The 23,106-nt window shown below is 39.2% G+C and overlaps 1 protein-coding gene across 6 annotated transcripts in view; it reads left to right on the top strand.

The window, feature by feature from the left end:
- DOCK10 (dedicator of cytokinesis 10) overlaps positions 1–23,106 on the top strand; it is a 310,443-nt gene that overhangs the window by 260,609 nt on the left and 26,728 nt on the right. For 4 of the 6 annotated variants that reach the window (XM_069574681.1, XM_069574682.1, XM_069574678.1 and 1 more), the window contains 17 exons: positions 3,533–3,616; positions 6,423–6,519; positions 7,379–7,423; positions 8,506–8,681; positions 8,808–8,924; positions 10,603–10,714; positions 11,418–11,539; positions 11,626–11,740; positions 11,833–11,899; positions 12,124–12,171; positions 13,059–13,160; positions 15,072–15,196; positions 16,698–16,810; positions 17,944–18,081; positions 19,386–19,568; positions 20,315–20,425; positions 21,783–21,998. In XM_069574681.1, coding sequence (XP_069430782.1) covers positions 3,533–3,616; positions 6,423–6,519; positions 7,379–7,423; positions 8,506–8,681; positions 8,808–8,924; positions 10,603–10,714; positions 11,418–11,539; positions 11,626–11,740; positions 11,833–11,899; positions 12,124–12,171; positions 13,059–13,160; positions 15,072–15,196; positions 16,698–16,810; positions 17,944–18,081; positions 19,386–19,568; positions 20,315–20,425; positions 21,783–21,998 — 1,971 coding nt within the window. The remainder of the gene's footprint in view (positions 1–3,532; positions 3,617–6,422; positions 6,520–7,378; positions 7,424–8,505; positions 8,682–8,807; positions 8,925–10,602; positions 10,715–11,417; positions 11,540–11,625; positions 11,741–11,832; positions 11,900–12,123; positions 12,172–13,058; positions 13,161–15,071; positions 15,197–16,697; positions 16,811–17,943; positions 18,082–19,385; positions 19,569–20,314; positions 20,426–21,782; positions 21,999–23,106) is intronic. The other 2 variants (XM_069574684.1, XM_069574680.1) reach the window with 1 other exon arrangement.

The raw sequence follows: 23,106 nt of genomic DNA, 5'->3' as shown, positions 1-23,106 counted from the left end.
CTGAAGCGATTTTGGAGCCCAAAAACATAAAGTCTGACACTGTTTCCACTGTTTCCCCATCTATTTCCCATGAAGTGATGGGACCGGATGCCATGATCTTCGTTTTCTGAATGTTAAGCTTTAAGCCAACTTTTTCACTCTCTTCTTTCACTTTCATCAAGAGGCTTTTCAGTTGCTCTTCACTTTCTGCCATAAGGGTGGTGTCATCTGCATATCTGAGGTGATTGATATTTCTCCCGGCAATCTTGATTCCAGCTTGTGTTTCTTCCAGCCCAACATTTCTCATGATGTACTCTGCATATAAGTTAAATAAGCAGGGTGACAATATACAGCCTTGACCTACTCCTTTTCCTATTTGGAACCAGTCTGTTGTTCCATGTCCAGTTCTAACTGTTGCTTCCTGACCTACATACAGATTTCTCAAGAGGCAGGCCAGATGGTCTGGTATTCCCATCTCTCTCAGAATTTTCCACAGTTTATTGTGATCCACACAGTCAAAAGCTTTGGCATAGTCAATAAAGCAGAAATAGATGTTTTTCTGGAACTCTCTTGCTTTTTCGATGATCCAATGGATGTTGGCAATTTGATCTCTGGTTCCTCTGCCTTTTCTAAAACCAGCTTATTTTCCTTTATTAAGCCAAACTGAGAAAAAGTCTGGTAGGATATGTTATTCTTTATATCAACAATCTGCAAATTTTTTTCTGTAAAGGGTCAAATGTTAAATATTTTTAGTTTTGCAGACCATACAGTCTCTGTGGCAAGTACCCAACTCAGCTAGAAACAATCATAGACCATTCTGTGTTCGTCACTCAGTTGTGTTTAACTCTTTGCAACTCCATGGAGTGTAGCCTGCCAGGCCCCTCAAGCTTTGGGATTCTCCAGGCAAGAATACTGGAATGGGTTGCCATTTCATTCCCCAGGGTATCTTCCTGACCCAGAGATTGAACTCGGGTCTCCTGTATTGCCGGCAGACTCTACCATCTGAACCACCAGGGAAACCCTTAGACCGTTCACCATGGACAATATTTAAACAAATGGGTACAGCTGTGTCCCAGTAAAACATTATTTACAAACACAAACAAGTGGGCCAGTTTTGGCTCATGGAACATAGTTTGCCACAGCCTACTATAAATTGTTTTCTGCTAATATGGAAGGTTAATATAAATTATTTTAAAACAAAAGTAGGGAGGCCCCTCCATACTTTAACAATGAGTGAAAGATCCTTGCTTTGGGGGTTAAGAAGATGCTGGAATGGGCCAGAAACGGTACGGATGACAGGAGAGACACATTTGATGAAGCTTGACCCGCAGGAGGGCTCTCTTCAGGAAAAAGGCTGATTCTACTGACTTTGTATCTTAGAAACAACCTGCCCCCCTTATCCCTTACTGACCCTTGAAAGGAGGATGACAAATTCACCACATAGGTCTTATATCTCAAGAAACTCTGAGTTTTCCTAGACCCCCAGGGTAGGCACCCTCCTCTTCATTTTCCCCATCCATGGGTGGTGGAGTTTGGTCTCCTTTCAAAGTTCACAGATTAGCTACAGTAGCCTCTGGGAGGTGGCAACTGCAACCTTTCAATGACAGGACTCAACAGATTCCTCCAAGGTGCCCTGTGACTTCACCAAGGTATAATCAAGGTGCCCTGTGACTTCACCAAAGTGCTTCTGTTCTCGTGCTCTTTCTTGAGAAGTTTCTAGAACCCACAGTTATACTAGATGGTCTTCCTCTATGCAAAGTGAGACCCAAGCTTCTTCCCAGCAAGAAGGAGACAGCAATAGCAGAGGTCTCCGGGGAGAGAGCTCCACGTTGGGAATATTCCAAGGGTCACCAGTTGGGACTTCATTCTACAGATGGAGAACCTTAGAGGACCTGACCCACTTGCTGAGAGCCTGCATAGTGCAGAGGACATCAAAGCCCTCTTCCTCCCTCCTCTACATCTTCTGCACCGGTGATTATGCTCTGGTGTTACCTTTCCTCACTGTTCAATTGGGAAATAGGAGGACCAGGGAGCCATTTACTTTTTTACTAAAGGGGGATGATTGAAAGAACTTAAATTCATACTGAAAATGAAAATATAAATGATATAGTATATAATGAATAGGTACATAAAAAAAAACTCAGAATAAAACATAGAAAAATAGGGAAACAAAACAAACATATGATTGACCAATCAACTGGAAACGTTGTTAGAGAAAATAACTCATGTTTATATATGGGCATATTCCAATGGGAAATCTTCCACTTGGTATACTACCTATAGGGCTTTCCAGGTGGCACTAGTGGCAAAGAACTCGCCTGCCAATTCGGGAGACATAAGAGACGTGGGTTCCATCCCTGGCTCGGGAAGATCCCCTGGAGGAGGTGGACGAGGGCATGGCAACCCACTCCAGTATTCTTGCCTGGAGAATCCTGTGGACAGAGGAGCCTGGCAGGCTACAGTCCATCGAGTTGCAAAGAGGTGGACATGACTGAAACAACTTAGCATGCACACACGCATACTGCCTATAACAAGATTTTATGTCCAGTCCTTTCTGAGAAAAGAGATTTGTTTGTAAAACTGAGGAGAGATTAAGAAATGTGAAACCATTACAATGGACCCTACTGGATTCTGGATGAGAAAGAAGCCTTCTATACTGAGTGATACAGCAGCTGAGAGATTTTCCCACGTGATACATATACTTGCACACTTGTGGATGGGTAGAATGAAACACGCATGCAGTGATGACCTCCATAAGCTAATCTACTGTAGTGCCCAAGATGCTGCATCAGGAAGCATAGTCCATGCCCACTTCACACTTTGCCAGTGCAGGAACTGGCCCCTGTAGCTTGGTTACTGGTTTCGTGGCCATTAGTCTTTGGGATAGAGAGCAGATGCTGAGCCGACTTGCAATGCTTGCCTGACTCCTCTAAAGCTACCTACTGCTTAAGACTCTCCTTATTACAGTTACGAGAGTGTGAAGACCGAGTAAGACAGACAGTGAGCAGCTCACGGATAGAAATCTCAGGCTGTCTTACCTTCACTCTTCAACCTGCCTTGGCTGAAAAGAAAAGCTTTTGAAAGAGGCCAGTGAGATTGCAAAAAGTTTCCCTGACCTGTCTCTGCTGCCCCTATTACTACCTGATGTTGTACAGTAAATGATCTTCACCTAAGGAACTGTGGGAAAAAAATGTTAAAAAACAATAATAAAATGTAGCAAAGTGGTTAAAAAATAGACAAGTAAAAGCTAAAATTTTCTATATGAAAAGGAAAGGGCTTTGCAATATTTCATTGCAAATCTCCAAGAGATGTTTTATGAAAAATGATAAATATGGATTTGTAACTTTGTGGTGTGTGTCCTATATCTGGTATTTTAATTAGCTGCCATATGTGGATGAATGCTTAAGCATATTGTAGATATTGTTCAAACATTTATTATATAACACATTTAGTGAAATGTTATTTTACTTCAATATTTTAATCATCTTTTCTAACATCTTTAATGATCCTTAAAATAAAAACATCTGAATTTAATTTTTTTTTTGTTTTTTAGCGCTGCTTTACATTTATGGACCGGGGTTTTGTGTTTAAGATGGTTAACAATTACATCAGCATGTTCTCCTCTGGTGATCCCAAGGTAAGAACCACGTTTAGGCGTGATGGCTTTCTAAACTGTTGCATTACAAATAAATACACTGGTCTCTGTGTATAATCTGTCTAAAACAATAACCCATCTATTATTTGTATCAAAAGATAATTTATGCAATGAAAGGCAGGTTTTTAAAATGGCTTATCATCTCAGCAAGTCTCCAAGTCCTCCCTTCATGGGGGACAAATGTACGTGGAGTTAAAGTGTTTACATTTCACTTCTATTTCTTGTGGGCTGTGATAGGAGTGATTCTGGCTGCAATTCTTCTTCCTCAGGTTTGCCCTGGACTGTCTTGGTTTTAGCAAGTTCCACTTCTCTGGAAATTTTCAGTCTTGGGAAAAATGGAACAGTTGATCACCTTATATAAATAGTGACTCTGTGTCGGGAGACAGGGAATAGTATTAATATCTAGGGAGCAGTGGTTCCTAAGTGTGGTTCCTAGACCAGTGATCTCAGAGCTGAGCTGCTGCGGGTGGGACCCAGAAATCTGGAATGCAGCAAGATTCCTATCACCTTCAGGTGATTTCTGTGTTCTTTCAAGTTTGAGAACCACTAAGCTATATAATATGGCATATGCCAGAGGGACATAAGACTGGAAATGGGCCAGACTCTGAAACTTGGATCATTAAGCTTTAAGGTTCTTAGTGTTGCAACCAACAGAAACTTACTCCACTTTGAGCGAAAGGGAATTTATTGGAAGGATATTGGGAGAACTAGGTTTGGAAAAGAGCAGCGACCAAGGCACTTCCAGGGCAAAAGAGTAATCAGAAAGGATGAACCTGGGGCCAAGGTCTGCTGCTCCTTAAATAATGAAATGGGACCATTTTTTCCCTCTTAACACTCTGCTTACATATATACAATGGAATATTACTTGGCCATAAAAAATGAAATGAGGTCATTTGCAGCAATGTGGGTGGACTTCGAGATTATCTAAGTGAAGTAAGTCAGAGAGAGAAAGACGAATACCATATGATACAACTTATATGTGAAATCTAATTTTTTTAATACAAATAAACTTTTTTAAAAAACAGAAATGGACTCACTTTAATTTATCATTACCAAAGAGGAAATGTGGGAGGATGTGATAAATAGGAGATTGAAATGAACATATACAGATTGCAATATATAAAATAGATATCTAATAAGGACCTACTGTATAGCACAGGGAACTTTAGTTAATATTCTGTAATAACCTACTTGGGAAAAGAATCTTGAAAAGAATGGATATATATATATGTATTATAACTGATCACTTTGCTTTACATATGAAACTAACACAACATTATAAATCAACTATACTACAATAAAAATTTTTTTAAAAAGATTTGCACTCCAGAGAGGAAGCATGTAACTGGTCTGCTTTGGGTCACATGAAAGAGAAGGCACCTGAATTAACAGTTCCCCATTAACCTTTCCCCATGGGGAGGAAAATAAGTCCCCAAGAGAAGTCATCTAGGTACTGGCAAAGAATATAGAAATATGTTTATGAAAATAGAAATAGAATATATTTATGTTTAAAGAAATAAACATAGAAATTCCAAAAGTAAATAATGATCTTCTTGCCATACCTCAACATGAATCCGCCACCAGTGTACACGTGTTCATTGTAAAGTAATTAGCCTCCAATTAAATAAATAAATTTAAATTAAAAAATAATAGTAATGATCTTCTTGGAGCATTTCATGTTAGGCTTAGGAGCCTGAATGTTATTTTTTAGCTGTGGAGATTTAGGTAGGAGAACTGCATGATTATATGTCATTCCGTTTTGAAAATCCAGTTCTTTCTGTAAATATTTTTTGAAAGAATGTCCTTCATTAGTGCTCCAATTATGCATGAAATTTGCAGAATATCCTTTTAAGTATGATTTCAGTGACCCTAAATTATATATCTTATCAAAGACCAAATGGAACATGTTCAATGAAGAGTGATTACCGTGTAATTTAATTATGTTCCTTTTCACTTTGATGTACAAAGGATTAAGTCAAATACTACCCTTGTTTGAGATGTCAGTATTCTAAATTACTGACTAAAGTTGTCACAAATTATGATTCTAAAATATCTGAGCAAATGAAATATATTTTTATTTTGTTAGATGTTTTTAGTGAATACAATGAATGCAAGCTAACTGAGTCTTAAAAATTGATTACTTAGTTTGCATGACAATGAAAATAGAATGGTTATGGAGTTGCTAATTGTTCCAATTTATTCGGTTGTATTAAGTTGTTTTGGATCATGTCTGCACTTCATTTATCACTGTCCTACTCAAAACATTGAGATGACAGACCTGTTTGCAAGGGCAGGGAAGGGGTGGAATGGTGTACTCTCAGAATAAATGGCAGATGGAGAGAGATTTACTCTAAGTTTAGATTATCTGCACCATTGTCTTTCTTAACACTGGATCTTAGAAGTTGATTTGGAGTGATCTGCCCTTCAAGCTGAGTGTAGTTGTACATCTTAGTACATATGGTGAGGCACTGTTTTTCTCAGAATAAATATATTTTGCTATATGCTGAAATAAATGAAAAAATAGAACTCAATAAGATTGTATCACATAGAAGTTCAAGGTAGGTTGCAAATGAAATCAGTTTCTGAACAGGCCTTGACCAATGTCCAAAAATAGGGTGCCTGACTACATTTACCACTTCAGAGGGGACAAAATCCTTTAAACTTAACAATGACCCAGTGGTCACACAAAAGTAACTCCACTTCCTTTTTAGAGATAAGATTCAAGTGCAGATTTTCTATTAACTTTCTTAGTGTGTGAATAATAGTCATTCTTTTGCCTCTTTTTTAGACCTTATGCCAATATAAATTTGACTTTCTCCAAGAAGTATGTCAGCATGAACACTTTATTCCATTGTGTCTTCCCATAAGATCAGCAAACATTCCAGGTAAAAAGTCCCAGATTTTTATCAGTTCCTACAAAGGGATCACATCTATTTGTTTGTTTTACCTTCTTTGTTTGTATCCCTGTTTCCTCATTCTTCGTTTTGTCTGAAATTGTCATATGGGCATTAGACCCAGGTAATCAGGTTAAAATGCAGAAAATGATAGCATGTGGTAAGGAGTACCGCACTGTATTTCTCAATTTTTGTTTATGTTCTCTTTTTCATCAAAGAGAAGGCCAACAAAGCCATACAATTGGTGCTTATAAATCAAAGAATGTTAACCTTGTAACTAGTGCCAAGTTATCACTGCATTAGGCAGGCTGGTTAAGACAGTCAAGGGGATCAAATCTTTTTAGTCATTTGGATTCTCTGTTTACTATTTACTTCCCAAGTAGCTCAGCTAGTAAAGAATCCACCTGCAATGCAGGAGACCCTGGTTCAATTCCTGGGTTGGGAATTTACCCTGGAGAAGGGATAGTTTACTATTTATCAATAAGTAAAAGGGATTGTTTACTATTTATCAGTAGCTCAGAGACCTGGTAGTCTCTTTGTAGGTCTGATATTATCAATAGTAAACATAAAAACATGTTTCATAGCAAGCAGATTTCAGATAGAAGGAAAAAACAGTGCCCAAGAAGAAAGCTAAGAATTAAAATAATTCTGTTCATGACATTCTTTCTTAAGAGAAGAAGTAAACAACCAAAGCCTTGTCTTGAAAAGCAAAGCTTTATTGAAGGGCTTCACTTGTATCTTAAGACAATATATTTTAATTTTTCAGTATAAATTACACATAGTTAATGAATATGGTGTTTATCTGAGTATGTATATAGCTGAACTTTTTGTTTATTTATATTAAATTTAGATCCTTTGACACCTTCAGAATCAATACAAGAATTACATGCATCAGGTAAATGATTTTTATTTTCTATTACACTATCTCAGCATCAATAACCACTTTGTATTTTGATAATATTGATGAGTATAGACACTTCATATTTCCAGTTTCTAGATGCTAATAGTCATATCATCTAATCAAATATATAATCAAATATATAAAAATATCAAATATCATCTAATCAAAATAGGCAAAAAGTTGAGTGAGCTTTTCTTTTATCACAAATAATAAATGCTTCCTTAGTTTGAATTCTTTCATACCCTATTCTCCAGAGTTTGAACTCTTTTTAGTTTCCCAAAGCATCAGAAATTTCCTTAGAGTGTAACCATACATGAAATTCCCAATCATATGTAATAACATGCTTATTCAACGCAACTGTCTTTATATGATATTTCTATCAATAAGCCACAGCTTGGTTCTAACCCTTCTCTCAAAATTGAGATCATTAGAATCATATCAGTTTATTTTTGCCCCAGAAAAGTTCATAACTTGAAATAGTCTAGGCAAATTTTTTTCTAGGTATAAACGGGCAATTTGCAAGTTTTGGTTTATTTCTGGCTCCTCACTGTTACTCAGTATTTCATGGGAAAATTTATTTAACCTAAGCCCTTTGATGTTAGTTTCCTGAACTTCCACATTCCCTGAACTTCTGCCTTCAGCAGTATTTTCACGGACTGGAAAAAATCGATGTGTTTACTTTACTTCTGGTCAGATATGATTTGGAGTGTTCTAATAGTTCGTTATTCCTAACATGTAGTCCTGGGTCGGAAGGATCACCAGAGTAAGAAATGGCACCCCACGCCAGTATTCTTGCTGGCAAAATCCCATGGACAGAGGAGCCTGGCAGGCTATGGTCCATGGGATCGCAAAAGAGTTGAACATGACTGAAATGACTCAGCATGCACTCATGCTCTGTTTTGGATAAGAATAAACAGTATTTACTGAATGCCCCTCTTCACATTTTTCATACAAGACTGCATTGCTGAATCCCGCCTAGTAGCAAGAGGGGTTTATCGTTGTTTGTTCCACCTCTCTTGATTGTAAAGTGATCATTTGACTTTCAGTAACATGATCTCTTTACCTTCCTCACAAAGATATGCCTGAATATTCAGTCACGAATGAATTTTGCCGCAAACACTTCTTAATCGGAATTCTGCTCCGAGAAGTTGGCTTTGCTCTGCAAGAAGATCAAGATATCAGGCACTTGGCTTTAGCTGTCCTAAAAAATCTAATGGCTAAGCATTCATTTGATGATCGATACAGAGAACCAGTAAGTGGTCTTTCTTTCTCCCTTCCCTAAGCACCATTTAATGGTTCACTGCATTAAGTGCCTATCAAACCTACAAGTCTATTGATGTTTATGTGAATCATTTCTTTTGACTCCTTTTCTACCTAGGAAAAGCAGGCCCAGATAGCCAGTTTATACATGCCGCTCTATGGCATGCTTCTGGACAATATGCCAAGGATTTACCTGAAGGACCTATATCCTTTTACCATCAATACGTCGAATCAGGTAAGTTTGCATAATATTCCAAGTGTCTATTTTAATAAAGAGTTTGCCTTTTTTATATTTTTGGCCTCGATAACCATTTTCCCCTAATTGTGAGCAAACTAAGGATTAAACAGAACAGTGCTTCTTGCTAGCTGGTTTTTTGGCGCGGGGAGGGGAGCGTTGTTTGCTTTTGCTTTTTTATTCATCTGTTTTTTATTGCAGTATAACTGCCTTACACTGTTGTGTTACTTTCCGCTGTACAATGAAGTATATCAGCCATATGCATACATATATTCCCTCCCTGGTAGACCTCCCTCCCACCCAAGCCCTTCATTTCGCCCACCCCAGGTCATCTCAGAGCACTGAGCTCAGCTATCTGTGTTATATATACAGCAGCTATCTAGCTGTCTGTGTTGCACATGGGAGTGGACATATGGGGCTTTACTTGTGGCTTGGATGGTACTTTCTCAATTCTTTTCACCCTCTCCTTCCCCATTCCTCCTGTGTCCACACATCCATTCTCCACATCTGCATCTCTGTTCCTACCCTGTAAATAGGTTCATCTGTACCATTTCTCTAGATTCCATATATATGCATTAATATAGGTGTTTTGAGGTGTTTATACAGTGTCTAGAAGTTAGGAACTATGTCTGGAATTTTTGTTGACCTTGGACCAGTATCAGTTACTATCTATGTAACCTTCAATAAACTATACAACTTTTTCCTCATTTATAAAATGAAACAGAATACCTCTATCACAGGGTTCTTAGGAGGATTAAATGTGTAATAGAAAACATGCATCATAGACACTGGCACATTATAAGTACCTCACATCTAGTTTTTAATAATAATATGCATTTTAAAATCCGTGATAATAGTGATAATCTAATCAATGAATTTATGACACCACTTATAGGTGGAATCTAAAAAATACAACAAAGTAGAGAATATGACAGAAAAAGAAGCAGAGTCACAGATATAGACAACAAACTAGTGATTACCAGTAGGGAGAGGGAAGAGCCATAGGAATAGGGGTTAAGAGGTACAAAGTGTTATATATAAAATTATTATACTTCTATAAGCTATAAGGATATATGGGGAATCTAGCCCAGTATTTTATTATAACTATAAATTGAGTGTAACCTTTAAAACTGTGAATCCCTATGTTCTATACTTATAACGTATAATATTGTACATCAATTATAGTTCAGTTAAAAATTTTTTTTTAATTAGTGAACTTACCAATAGCCATTATAGTCATTTAGTCCAGGGGTCCCCAACTTCTGGGATCTAATGCCTGATGATCTGAAGTAATAATAATAGGAATAAAATGCACAATAAATGTAATGTGTTTGAATCATCTCCAAACCATCCTTCCTCCCAGGGTCTGTGGAAAAACTTTCTGCCACAAAACTGAAAGGTGCCAAAAAGATTGGGGACCACTGATCTAATCTATATCTGAAAGAGTTTCCAGTACATTGTTTAAAAATTTTTAAATCACATAAGAAATCAAATTGTGACTAAAATTAGGGTTTGACAGTATTCTCTTTCATTGCCTACTTTGGCAGAAGATTTTGCAAAAATATAAAAAATCAAATCTCATATCATCTAATTGAAAATGTAATGAAGAAAACATTTGTAGGTTTATGATGTTGAAATATGTTAATTCCCACTAATCTCTTTTGTGCTTTGAATACAGGGGTCTAGAGATGACCTCAGTACCAACGGAGGATTCCACACCCAGTCAGCTATGAAACATGCCAACTCTGCAGACACATCATTTTCTAAAGATGTTTTAAATTCTATAGCAGGTACTTCAGACCTTCCAGACAATGGTGTTTAACACTCATCTTTGTTTACACTGTACATCACTATGCTTTTTACCCACTCATTCATTGTACATAATGTATGAGGCAAAGTATTCTGCATTTATATAGCTAAAGAGTCTTGTTACATGTTTCTCTGAATGTCATCCAACAACTTCCTCTTCTACTTAGTGTTCATTTCTACTTGGATTAAGAAGCAGTCTACTCCGATGTCATCAAATTGTTTCATTCTGGAAACAATCTTGATGTTTTCATTGCATACAGCCTTTTAAAATATAATAGCCCTTCCACTTCAAAGATTATTTTTAAGAACTCTTTTGGAAATGTCATCTTAATTTCTTACAAACTGTCAAAAATTGAAAGCTGCTTCCTCCATAGCATCCTTAAGAACTTTTATTAAGCATTTTAAAACAGAAACGTTCTTTAAAAAGCTTTGTAAGAAATCAAAGGAGCACACTTTATTTCCAGTTATAATGGTCTAAGTGTTCTTAAATCCTTCATACTGGCATGGCTGTTAAAATAATATTTTAAAAGTTGCATATCTTTCATGCCAATCCCAGACTCTATTGTGTCAGCCTTTCACAATACCTGAATGATCAGCATCTTTTTGGTTCATTTTTGCTTTGTGTGTGTGTGTGCGCACCCATGCATCTCATTACCGTCTGTGTGCTGTGGCTTGTGTTTACAGCATTTTCATCAATAGCTATTTCTACAGTAACCCATGCTGATTCCAGAGCTTCGCTAGCAAGTCTTGACTCCAACCCAAGTACCACTGAGAAGAGCAGTGAGAAGACTGACAACTGTGAAAAGGTACACCTTCCCTCCCTAATTTACCAAGGGCATTACAAGTCAGCTGTCTCCTCCTCCTCAATCTTTGTTGTTTCTTTCATCCCTAGATCCCAAGACCCTTGTCTCTGATAGGCTCAACTCTTCGATTTGACAAGTTAGATCAAGCAGAAACCAGGAGTCTTCTCATGTGCTTTCTGCACATTATGAAAACAATTTCGGAGGGTAAAGAGAGCTCTTTAAAATTAAATTTTTTAAAAAAAAGGAAAAAACTTTGAATTTCAAAGAGTCTCATGTTAGTTGGTGTTTCCTTTCAGAGACTCTGATTGCCTACTGGCAAAGAGCCCCCAGTCCAGAGGTGTCTGACTTCTTCAGCATCTTGGAGTAAGTTTCAGAGTTGATTACTTAAGACTTTTTTTCTAGAACCTTCAAATGATTTTAGTATACCATTTTTCATTTTGAGTATCATATGGTGAATAATCTATCAATAATAATGCATAAACTATATAAAGAAAACTGTATTTTTCTTTTAATGTACTTGGATGAACACTTTGTATAGATTTAAAGGTATGAATAATTAGAATGTGACTTATTTTTTTCCTTTCTAGCGTGTGTCTTCAAAATTTCAGATATCTAGGGAAACGGAACATAATAAGGTAATCATTTTAAATTCCAAAAGATTAGTCTGATCTTTTGAAAAGAATCATATATGTGTATGTTAGAAACCTTAAAATGCAAATAGGATTTTAAGGTTGACCTCACATTACGCAAAGTATGTTTGATGATTACACTATACCCATAGAAGATCCAAGAATAGTTAATGTTGTCCGAAGAAAAAAGCACAAAACACACATTTCTGAAAGGAAACCACATTTCATGTAGCTTTTCAACCAGTTTGTCTTCATATGAATGTAACTTAGAAGATGCATATTTATAACGGACTTTTGGACTCAGAGGGAGAGGGAGAGGGTGGGATGATTTGGGAGAATGAGAATTCTAACATGTATACTATCATGTAAGAATTGAATCACCAGTCTATGTCTGACGCAGGGTGCAGCATGCTTGGGGCTGGTGCATGGGGATGACCCAGAGAGATGTTGTGGGGAGGGAGGTGGGAGGGGGGTTCATGTTTGGGAACGCATGTAAGAATTAAAGATTTTTAAATTAAAAAAAAAAAAGTAAGAAAACCATCTTTGAATTTACAAAGAAAACAAGATCTCCCTTCTTCTACCTATAAGCTAATAATGCCTAAAATAAATTGATTTTTCTTTAAAAAAAAGAAAAGAAAAAGAAAATACTTCCAATATACTAAAAAAAAGGTTAGTCTGGAATAACTGTGCTCTCATCCTTTCCCATTAGAGACAGCATTGCCCCCCTCAGCACATTCCCTAAACCCTCAATTTCCCATTTCCAGAAGAAAATGTGGTTTTTCTCATAACATATGAAAGATTTCATTGTCCAGTAATCTCTTTGTCAGTTGCATTTTTTGTTTATATATCAGTTGCAAACACTGAGCTAAGATTAAAACCAGTTTTACTTGCAGAAAAATTGCTGCTGCGTTTAAATTTGTGCAGTCCACCCAGAACAATGGAACTCTCAAAGGATCTAATCCATCCTGCCAGACCTCTAGCCTTTTGTCACAATGGTACTGTCATATTTGCTTGATATTTAAAATTATATTGTGAGTGTACATGGATGTGTATGTGCGTGTGTGTGTATTGGGCTTCTCGGTGGCTCAATGGTCAAGAATCCACTGGCAATGCTGGAGCCAAAGGAGACGCGGGTTAAATCCCTGAGAAGATTGCCTGGAGGAGGACGTGGCAGCCCACTCCAGTATTCCTGCCTGGACAGTCCCATGGACAGGGGAGCCTGGTGGGCTACAGTCCATAGGGTCACAGAGTGGGACATGACTAAAGCAATTTAGCACACACACATGCATATATATATATATATATATATATATATATATATATATATATCCAGTATTCTTGCCTGGAATAGGTTGCCATTTCCTTTTCCAGGGGATCTTCCCAATCCACAGATTGAACGTGGTCTCTGGTGTTTCCTACATTGGCTGGTGGATTCTCGCATAGGGTCAATGAGTATCTTAATTTTTTTAAGCCTGGAAAGATATAATTCCAATCAATGACTATTTTCATGTTTGCTAATCTCTTGGTGGCAAAGTAAGCTGTGAGGTCATATCTCCCCTTTCCTTTCAGTAATTTTAATAATTTAACCATATTCTTAGAGTTTAATGTAATTTTTTAAGGGTCAAAGGCAGTAAGGAAGCATATCTGGCCCCATAAGCTCATGTTAGTTTTTTTAGTCATCAGACTGATTTGACTAGCATAAAAAACCTAGGGGGTCATACTCCCCCACAGAAAACATTAGCCTGAAATGCTGCCTTAAAGCTCCTCTGGGTCTAGTCAATCCAAATTCTTTGCTAAAGTTTTCTCCAGCTTGATTTATTCTTCCCAGGGGTATCATGATAATATACAATACGAAAATGGCTGTATTTTAGAAAGAATTTTAGAAAGTAATATGGAAGTAGTAAATGGCTAATAAATCATTGAATAAATTTTGCCTCTTTATCCATGGGGACCACTTGAGTGGCCCCCTTATGAGAAAGCAAATAAAAAATGTAATGGGCATGTTTTGGCAATTGATAGTAGGAGAGAGGACCATAAACAATGACTTTAATGACGATCGTAACCCAGCTGAGGTCACTGCAGTTTAGAGGGTGTCTGGTAAGTTAGATTTCAGGGTCCTCCCTGAACACCTCCTGATTTTTTCCCCAAATCCCTTCCCCCAAACCATGGCTTTTCCTCCAGAAGTTATAGACAGAAGGAGACTAGAAGTAGTTCAGTCTCAAAGTTTAAGCCATACAGCCCCAAACCGATTGTTCCCTGTAGCTGCAGAAATGACCCAGACTCTCTTGGCTACTGAAAACCAAAGTCAGATTTCCTGGGCCCCGATCCACTCAAAGCACTTGAGAAGTAAGACAGAGAGAAAACCATTGCTTGTTTTTGAGGCTTGACTCTTCAGTATCTCTTCCTCCAAATACTAAGAAGTAACAGTCAAAGAGTTGTTTCAGACCAAATTTTACTTTTTTATATTTTACCCCCTAAAAATAATTGATACCAATTGAGTTATGTTGTATTGTACTTTATAAATGTTTATCACTATGCCTTTCTGAGCAACCAACATAATATCTGTGGAATCCCATGATTTCATTAAATAATAATGAATATGATTGTGCAGAATTTAATTCTGTATCTATTATTTTGGCAGATGAATTCTTTACTACTAGTGCCACCTGGGAAACCCATTATCCTTTAGTATCTATTATCATTCTGAACCCTTTTTTGGCTTAAATAAAATTTCTCCAAAAGTACTTTTAAAGTTTCTGTCATTGTGTCACCCCATAATTAATGGTTTTTCATAAAAAGTCTCATTTTTCACAAAAAAAAATGTTAATATGACACAATCAAGAGAATATGAAAAAACATTTGGTTTTCATATCTGACTTTAACCATTTTTCCCATTTCATTTCCAGGATGCACACCACTTCCAGTCATGAAGGACAGAAACAGCACAGATCACAAACTTTACCAATAATTCGAGGCAAAAATGCACTTTCTAACCCCAAACTCCTCCAGATGTTAGACAATACCATGACCAGTAAGTAAACCAGAAACAGTAGCAACAAGATGGTTATCGTTTTTCTCTAGACACGTGCAGGAAATAAATTCATTATGTTTCAGAATGTAGGGAATGTTGCTGTGCCCCTGAGACCACTGGTTTTCAGGCTTGCTGTAGCCCTGGGAACGTTCCTGAGAGGAGAGAATGAGCAGGGAGTAGTTTAAAAACGTAGTGTCCTGGGACTTCCCTATTGGTCCAATGGTAAAGACTCTGAGCACGGGGCATGGGTCGGATCCCTCACTGGGGCACCAAGTGACTCTGGCATTGTGAGAGTTACAGTGGCCTCTCTCAACCTGATTATTACCCACTCTGGGAAGAGGAAAAAGTTGCCTGTGTCCTAGAAGCAGCAGGTGTGCCATCTTGAACCCAGTGTTGTACACATTCTAGGTGTCAATGAGGTAAAAAACGAGATCCAGTGTTTTCATATCATGTAAGTGTTCTTGATTATGGACACGTGACCAAAGTTAGCTGTTTGACAGTATTTGCCTTAACTTGTAAATACATTTAGCACCTTTCTGAAGAGGTCATTCGTGCAGATCATCCACTCAGACTCTACATTTGATCTATTAACCTGGAGCATAAACTTGACCCAGACCAGTTATGGAGGAAATAAGACTATACGGAAAGCTGAACCAATGGAAAAGAAGTGGGAAATAAAGAACAGACTACTCTGATTCTTTAGAAATTCCATACCTGACCAATGAAAAGGGTACAGGCACTGTCTTCATTGGTGCAAGCTACTAAAACAAGATGCATCAGACTGTGTCGCTTAAACAAAAAATATTTACTTCTCCTAGTTCTAGAGGCTGGGAGATCCAAGATCAAGGTGCCAGCAGATTCGATGTCTGGTAGAATCCTGCCTTCCAAATGGCTACCTTCTTGCTGTGTCTTCACAGGGTGGAGATAGAAATGATCCCTCTGGTATCTCTTTTTAAAAGGGCATTAATCCCAATCGTGAGGGCTCCATTCTCATAACCTAATTACTTTTCAAAGACTCCACCTCCACATACCATCATATTGTGGATTAGGGCTTTGATCTATGAATTTGCTTTTTCATACTGTTCTGACTCAAGGGACATGAGTTTGAGCACACTCTGGGAAATAGTGAAGGGTGGGGAAGTCTGATGTGCCACAGTCCATGGGGTTGCCAAGAGTCAGACATGACTTAATGACTCAGCAGCAACAACAATATGAATTTTGGGGGAAACACACCTATTCAGTCTATAGCATCCACTAAAAACTCTGTCTAGTATTCTTGCTTCAGCCGATAAAGAAATTGAATAAATGAAAGCATTTTGATTTACTAAATTACTCATCAAAACACCAGTGAAGATTGTATGTCTATAGGTTGTATATTGCATCTACATTGTACATATTGTATATATGTTGTATATGACTATGTTGTAATAGAAGAAAGTTTTTAATAGGGTACAAAGACTTGTCTCAGACCTTTATGCATTTTCTACTTTGGACTTTGTAGGCAACTCTAATGAAATAGACATTGTGCACCACGTGGACACGGAGGCCAACATCGCTACAGAGGTTTGCCTGACTATTCTAGACCTGCTGGCCCTCTTCACTCAAGTCCACCAGGTGAGTGTGACCACAGCATCTTCCGCAACATGATAAAACTAAAGATGGAAGTGTCATGTGAAGTCAAGACCATGTTTTTAAGACATTTAATGAAACCTATTAACCTTCCATAAATCAACCTGTGAGTGGAAAGCATCTTAAAGATGACATTCAGAATTCATCAGTTCAGTTCAGTTCATTTCAGTTGCTCAGTCGTGTCTGACTCTTTGTGACCCCATGAACCGCAGCACGCCACGCCTCCCTGTCCATCACCAACTCCCGGAGTCCACCCAAACCCGTGTCCATTGAGTCGGTGATGCCATCCAACCATCTTATCCTCTGTCGTCCCCTTCTCCTCCTGCCCCCAATCTGTCCCAGCATCATGGTCTTCTCCAATGAGTCAGCTCTTTGTATCAGATGGCCAAAGTATTGGAGTTTCAGCTTCAACATCAGTCCTTCCAATGAACACCCAGGACTGATCTCCTTTAGAATGGACTGGTTGGATCTCCTTATAGTACAAGGGACTCTCAAGAGTCTTCTCCAGTACCACAGTTCAAAAGCATCAATTCTTCGGCGCTCAACTTTCTTTATAGTCCAGCTCTCACATCTGTACATGACTACTGGTAAAACCATAGCCTTGACTAGACAGACCTTTGTTGGCAAAGTAATGTCTCTGCTTTCGAATATGCTGTCTAGGTTGGTCATAACTTTCCTTCCAAGAAGTAAGCGTCTTTTAATTTCAAGGCTGCAATCACCATCTGCAGTGATTTTGGAGCCCCCAGAAATAAAGTCTGCTACTGTTTCCACTGTTTCCCCATCTATTTCCCATGAAGTGATGGGACCAGATGCCATGATCTTCGTTTTCTAAATGTTGAGCTTTAAGCCAATTTTTTCACTCTCCTCTTTCACTTTCATCAAGAGGCTTTTTAGTTCCTCTTCAATCACTCAGTCTTGTCCAACTCTTTGCAACCCCATGAACTACAGCACACCAAGCCTCCCTGTACCTCACTATCTCCCGAAGTTTTCCCAAGTTCATGTCCATTGAGTTGGTGGTTCTGTCTAACCATCTCATAGCCAGTTCAGAGAAAATATTTTTTGAAAGAATACAGGTATCCTTTCACTCATCTTAAATAAGTGCTGTGTTGAATTTCCAGAGACAACTCCAACAATCTGAATGTCAGAATTCAATGATGAAAAGGGTCTTCGACACCTACATGCTCTTTTTCCAAGTCAACCAATCAGCTGCTGCACTGAAGCACGTGTTTGCCTCCTTGAGGCTGTTTGTGTGCAAGGTAAGAGTCCAGGTTCCTTGGAGAGCTCAGTGAACTGTTTATTACTGACACTGAAAGTGCTAGTCACTCAGTGTGTCCGACTCCTTGTGACCCCGTGGACTGTAGCCACCAGGCTCCTCTGTCCATGAAATTCTTCAGGCAAGAATAGTGTAGTGGGTTGCCAAGCCCTTCTCTGAGGGATCCTCCCAACCCAGGGATTGAGCCCAGGTCTTCTGCATTGCATGCAGATTCTTTACCATCTGAGCCACCAGGGATGCCCATTACTGACAGTAAACAAGCATTAATCCTTACGTCTCTCAGCAGGGTGGAAAGAAGGTTTGTTTGATTCTATGTTGATTTATTTGGTTTTACTGGACTGTTGATTCATGGTCTCAGAATAAGTTCACAGCCTTGATGGCCTATCTGCTGGATATAAAAAGGGAATAAAATTGGCATTTGGCTTCCAATTCTTTGGGTTCTCAGTGTTTGTGGCAGAGAGTTAGGTAAAATGTACCCCATCAACTGTGATGTTAAATTGCTCCACTTCAGAAGAGTCGCCTTTGAGGACCTGTGGTTTTACAATGTGGAGTGAATAGAAACTATCTCAAAGCTCTCATTCTGTTGCTTTGAGTAATCATCCCATATTGATGCAAAGGATACTTACAACATGTTATTTAGTCACTCAGTCATGTCCGACTGTTTTGTGACCCCATGGACCCTGCCAGGCTCCTTGGCCATGGGATTTCCCAGGCAAGAATTCCCAGGAAGTGGGTTGCCATGTCCTCCTCCAGGGGATCTTCTTGACCCAGAGATCGAACCTGCAGCTTCTGCATTGGCAGGTGGATTCTTTACCACTAAGCTGCCATGAAAGCCCCAGTACTAGCATGCTGCTGCTGCTGCCGAGTCGCTTCAGTCATGTCCGACGCTGTGCGACCCCATAGACGGCAGCCCACCAGGCTCCCCCGTCCCTGGGATTCTCCAGGCAAGAACACTGGAGTGGGTTGCCATTTCCTTCTCCAATGCATGAAAGTGAAAAGTGAAAGTGAAGTCGCTCAGTCGTGTCCAACTCTTAGCGATCCCATGGACCGCAGCCCACCAGGCTCCTCTGTCCATGGGATTTTCCAGGCAAGAGTACTGGAGTGAGGTGCCATTGCCTTCTCCAATAGACTTTGGTAAATAAAGTTATATCCTCTTCCACCTACAAATGGTAGAAAAGGTCTAGGTTTTTTTTTAAAAAAGTATTTTGTTCTAAGGAATTTTCAAATAGAATGAACAGAGCGAAGTGAAGGAATTTGCTCATTTCACCAGCACTTCTGTCTCCATAGTTTCCTTCAGCGTTTTTCCAAGGGCCTGCCGACCTGTGTGGATCATTCTGCTATGAAGTCCTCAAATGCTGTAACCACAGGTCACGGTCAACTCAGATGGAAGCATCAGCACTTCTATACTTCTTTATGAGGAAGAATTTTGAATTTAACAAGCAGAAGTCGATTGTACGATCGCACTTACAAGTAAGTGCTGCCAGTTTTCATTAAGGTTGTTAAAACCACTCATCTGTTTCAGCATTGATACAAGCTTCCTGTTTCCAGGGCAACCAGATCCCCGTTCCTTCATCAGATCCTCTTTGAGGACGCTCATCACACTCAGTTCTGATTCACAGAAAGAGGGCAGCTGGACAGAAATTAGCAAAGTCCATAATTCCACTTGTACTTTTCCTTTTTTCTGCTGGGGAATAAATAGAATCATATGGAACAGAGGTCCCCAACCCCAGTTTGGTCGATGGCCTGTTAGGAACTGGGCCACAAAGCAGGAATTGAGGGGAAAGCAAGCGAGTGAAGCTACATCTGTATTTACAGTCACTCCCCATCGCTTCCTTTACTGCCTGAGCTCACGCTCAGGGCTCTTACTGATTCTGCATTATGGTGAGCTATATAGTTACTTCATTACATATCACAATGTAATAATAACAGAAATAAAGTGCACAATTGATGTGGTGTGCTTGAACCATCCCCCCTGCCCCTGTCTTCCACAAAACTGGTCCCTGGGGCCAAAAAGGTTGCAGACCACTGATAATAGACTACACAGCTTGAGAAACCATGACTATTTCTAGGATGCCAAATTCCACCAGGTTTTGAGCATATTCGTTGGGCCTTCAGGGATAAATTCATGATATATCCACCCATCTCAATGGTTTTCTTTACACCTACTATTTTGGAGTTACTTACTTTTGAGTTTCCATTTTTCTTTTCTCTTTCAGCTCATCAAGGCTGTAAGCCAGTTAATAGCTGATGCTGGCATTGGAGGCTCTCGTTTTCAGCATTCCCTTGCTATTATCAATAATTTTGCTAATGGAGACAAGCAAATGAAAGTAAGAAATGCATTGTGGACTTTTTTTTTTAAGGAATTGGGAATAAACTAAGCGTTGGATTCTTTTTAGGAGATGTCAAAATCACAAAAAATCACAAATTCTGCATTTTGTTTATTGACACTTTGAGTCCTGACATTGAGTTGGCTTCCACTTTGAGCATGTAATCTGTTAAGTGATATTACCAAGGTATGGGGCTGAATGATATGGAACAATAAAACAAACCACATATATCAAATACATATATATGCATATATATATGTATATATATAAAGCACAGTGATTCTCTCATAATCTTATTCTTGGTCAAATTCATTTTACTTTTCTTTTAGAACTTTGTGGGGATATCTCCTTCAATCATTATACTGAAAAGTCCTGGGGTAGAGCCTGGTGACAGGCATGAGTGAACCCAGGGATTAAAATAAAGTTTTCAGATCTCTTTCCCCTATCGTCTCTACTTTTTTGCCTCTCTGTCTCTCAGTTCAATTTTCTTCTTCATTTACTTCATTTGCAGGTAGGCTGTCTCCATGAGCTTACTCTCTCAGAAATTCTGAGGACACTGGTAGTAATCTGTGAGTGGGAAATTAAAGTCCCTAGACTGAGTCTCTTTGATCCAACCTTGTATCATATGCCCAATCCTTAAACCAATCACTGTGACCTGGGGTATCAAAGAATACCCAGGCCAGTATCATGTCCAGCCCTGGTACCTGGGAAAGAAGTGGTGTTATTGTTCAGTCACTAAGTTGTGTCTGACCATTTGCAACCCCATGGACTGCAGGACACCTCTGTCCTTCACTATCTCCCAGAGTTTGCTCAAATTCATGTCCATTGAGTCAGTGATGCTGTTTAACCATCTCATCCTCTGCTATCCTCATCTGCCTTTGCCTTCAATCTTTCCCAGCATCAGGGTCTTTTCCAGTGAGTCAGCACTACTCATCAAGTGGCCAAAGTACTGGAGCTTCAGCTTCAGCATCAGTCCTTCCAATGAATATTCAGGGTTGATTTCCTTTAGGATTGACTGGTTTGATCTCCTTGCAGTCCAAGGGAAGGAAGCAGACACTTGCAAATCACATGAACCAGAGCCAGAGAGGACGCTAGACGATGTCAAAGGACTGTTAGGATGCTATCACTAGAAGAAGATAGGCTAGAAGACTAAGTGGACTCTACTATGACTCATCTTCAAATGTGCATAACCACAGTCACAATACATGGAATTTATCCACAGAGAATATACGTATTTGTGAACAGTGTATAGAATGCACCAGACCATGATGCCAGGCCATAGCTAAAAGCATAACTTGAAGTGAGTTAACTTGTGAAATCTAAACAGATAATGACCCAGGCTCTCTGTTTTCCAAAGAACAGCAATTTCCCAGCAGAGGTGAAAGACCTGACTAAACGAATAAGGACTGTTTTGATGGCCACGGCTCAGATGAAGGAGCATGAGAAGGATCCAGAGATGCTGGTGGATCTCCAGTACAGCCTGGCAAACTCCTACGCCAGCACCCCTGAGCTGCGGAGGACCTGGCTAGAAAGCATGGCCAAAATTCATGCAAGAAATGGAGACTTATCTGAGGTGATCAGCAAAGACTCGGTCCTTCTTTGTCAGCATAGTCCTCTTAATCAGGACCATTGGATTATCATTTATATCAGGAATATAAAAAGTTACCATATTCCCCAACTGATGTCAACACGACCTGATTTTATTGGATTGACCAAAACGTTCATTTGGGTTGCTCTCTAAGAGCAGATGGAAGACCCCAAATGAACTTTTTGGCCAACCCAATATGTTATGTGCAATACATTTGCATGTATGATTCAAGGATACCTGACTCCACGTAAATGATATCAAATAAAAGCCAGAGTCTAGGGGGACCAGCTGCAGTTGTAGGGTGTGCAGTGGAGACGAAATGCTAAAGCCTGAGGCTAGGGAGGATGATTGTAAGGGTATCTGGAAATTTAAAGTTATATAAGTTACTGTTGTGTGTGTTAGAACTTCCTCCCTGGAATTAGAGTGAAATGGAGAAACTTAGCATCATGGTGAGTAAAGGCAGTTTCGAGTACTCTGTCCTCATGTGCATCTCATCGAACTAGCAATAGAAAGGTTCACAGTTCTCAGGGCCACGTTGATGAGAGGCCACTGTGTGACAGTTAGAAATCATAGCTAACCTTTCTATGTCTGTTTAAACACTGGTGGATTTGCGGGCAACAACTCACAGCACCCATGTGGGGCAGTTCCAGATACTCAGAGGGAAAGTTCTGCTTTGTTCCCAAAATTTTGCCTGCTTTGGGAAGAGATGAGCTTGCCCAAGAAACCTGTAATCCTTCTAAATGCAGGGCTCTGGGATGGGTGTAGATCTGAGCAGAGGCCTCACTGGACAGCAGTTTGGTGAGGACAAAGATGAGCAACTCCAATTCCCTTGGACCACCCTGAATGTGGAGAAGTTCTCCACAAAACTTCAAAAGGAAATGCTCAAGTTATTTGGATTCTTCAGCCGCTTAGCATCTAGTGTGTGTTCAGCAATGTTCTAGGGCTTTGCAAGAGATTTTAAAGAGCAATAAAATGTCACTCAAATAATCTGGTTGAAGAAAGCATACACGATACAGTAGGTCACACTATTTCATCAACTGCCGCCTCTTGAGGCTACCATTTAAAGATGACAGAAATTCTAAGGGGGGCCATG

Source organism: Ovis canadensis, chromosome 2 (assembly GCF_042477335.2).
Source record: "Ovis canadensis isolate MfBH-ARS-UI-01 breed Bighorn chromosome 2, ARS-UI_OviCan_v2, whole genome shotgun sequence".
Taxonomy (NCBI): domain Eukaryota; kingdom Metazoa; phylum Chordata; class Mammalia; order Artiodactyla; family Bovidae; genus Ovis; species Ovis canadensis.
The sequence above is the reverse complement of the archived record's forward strand: the minus strand, read 5'-3'. Positions and strand labels throughout refer to the sequence as shown.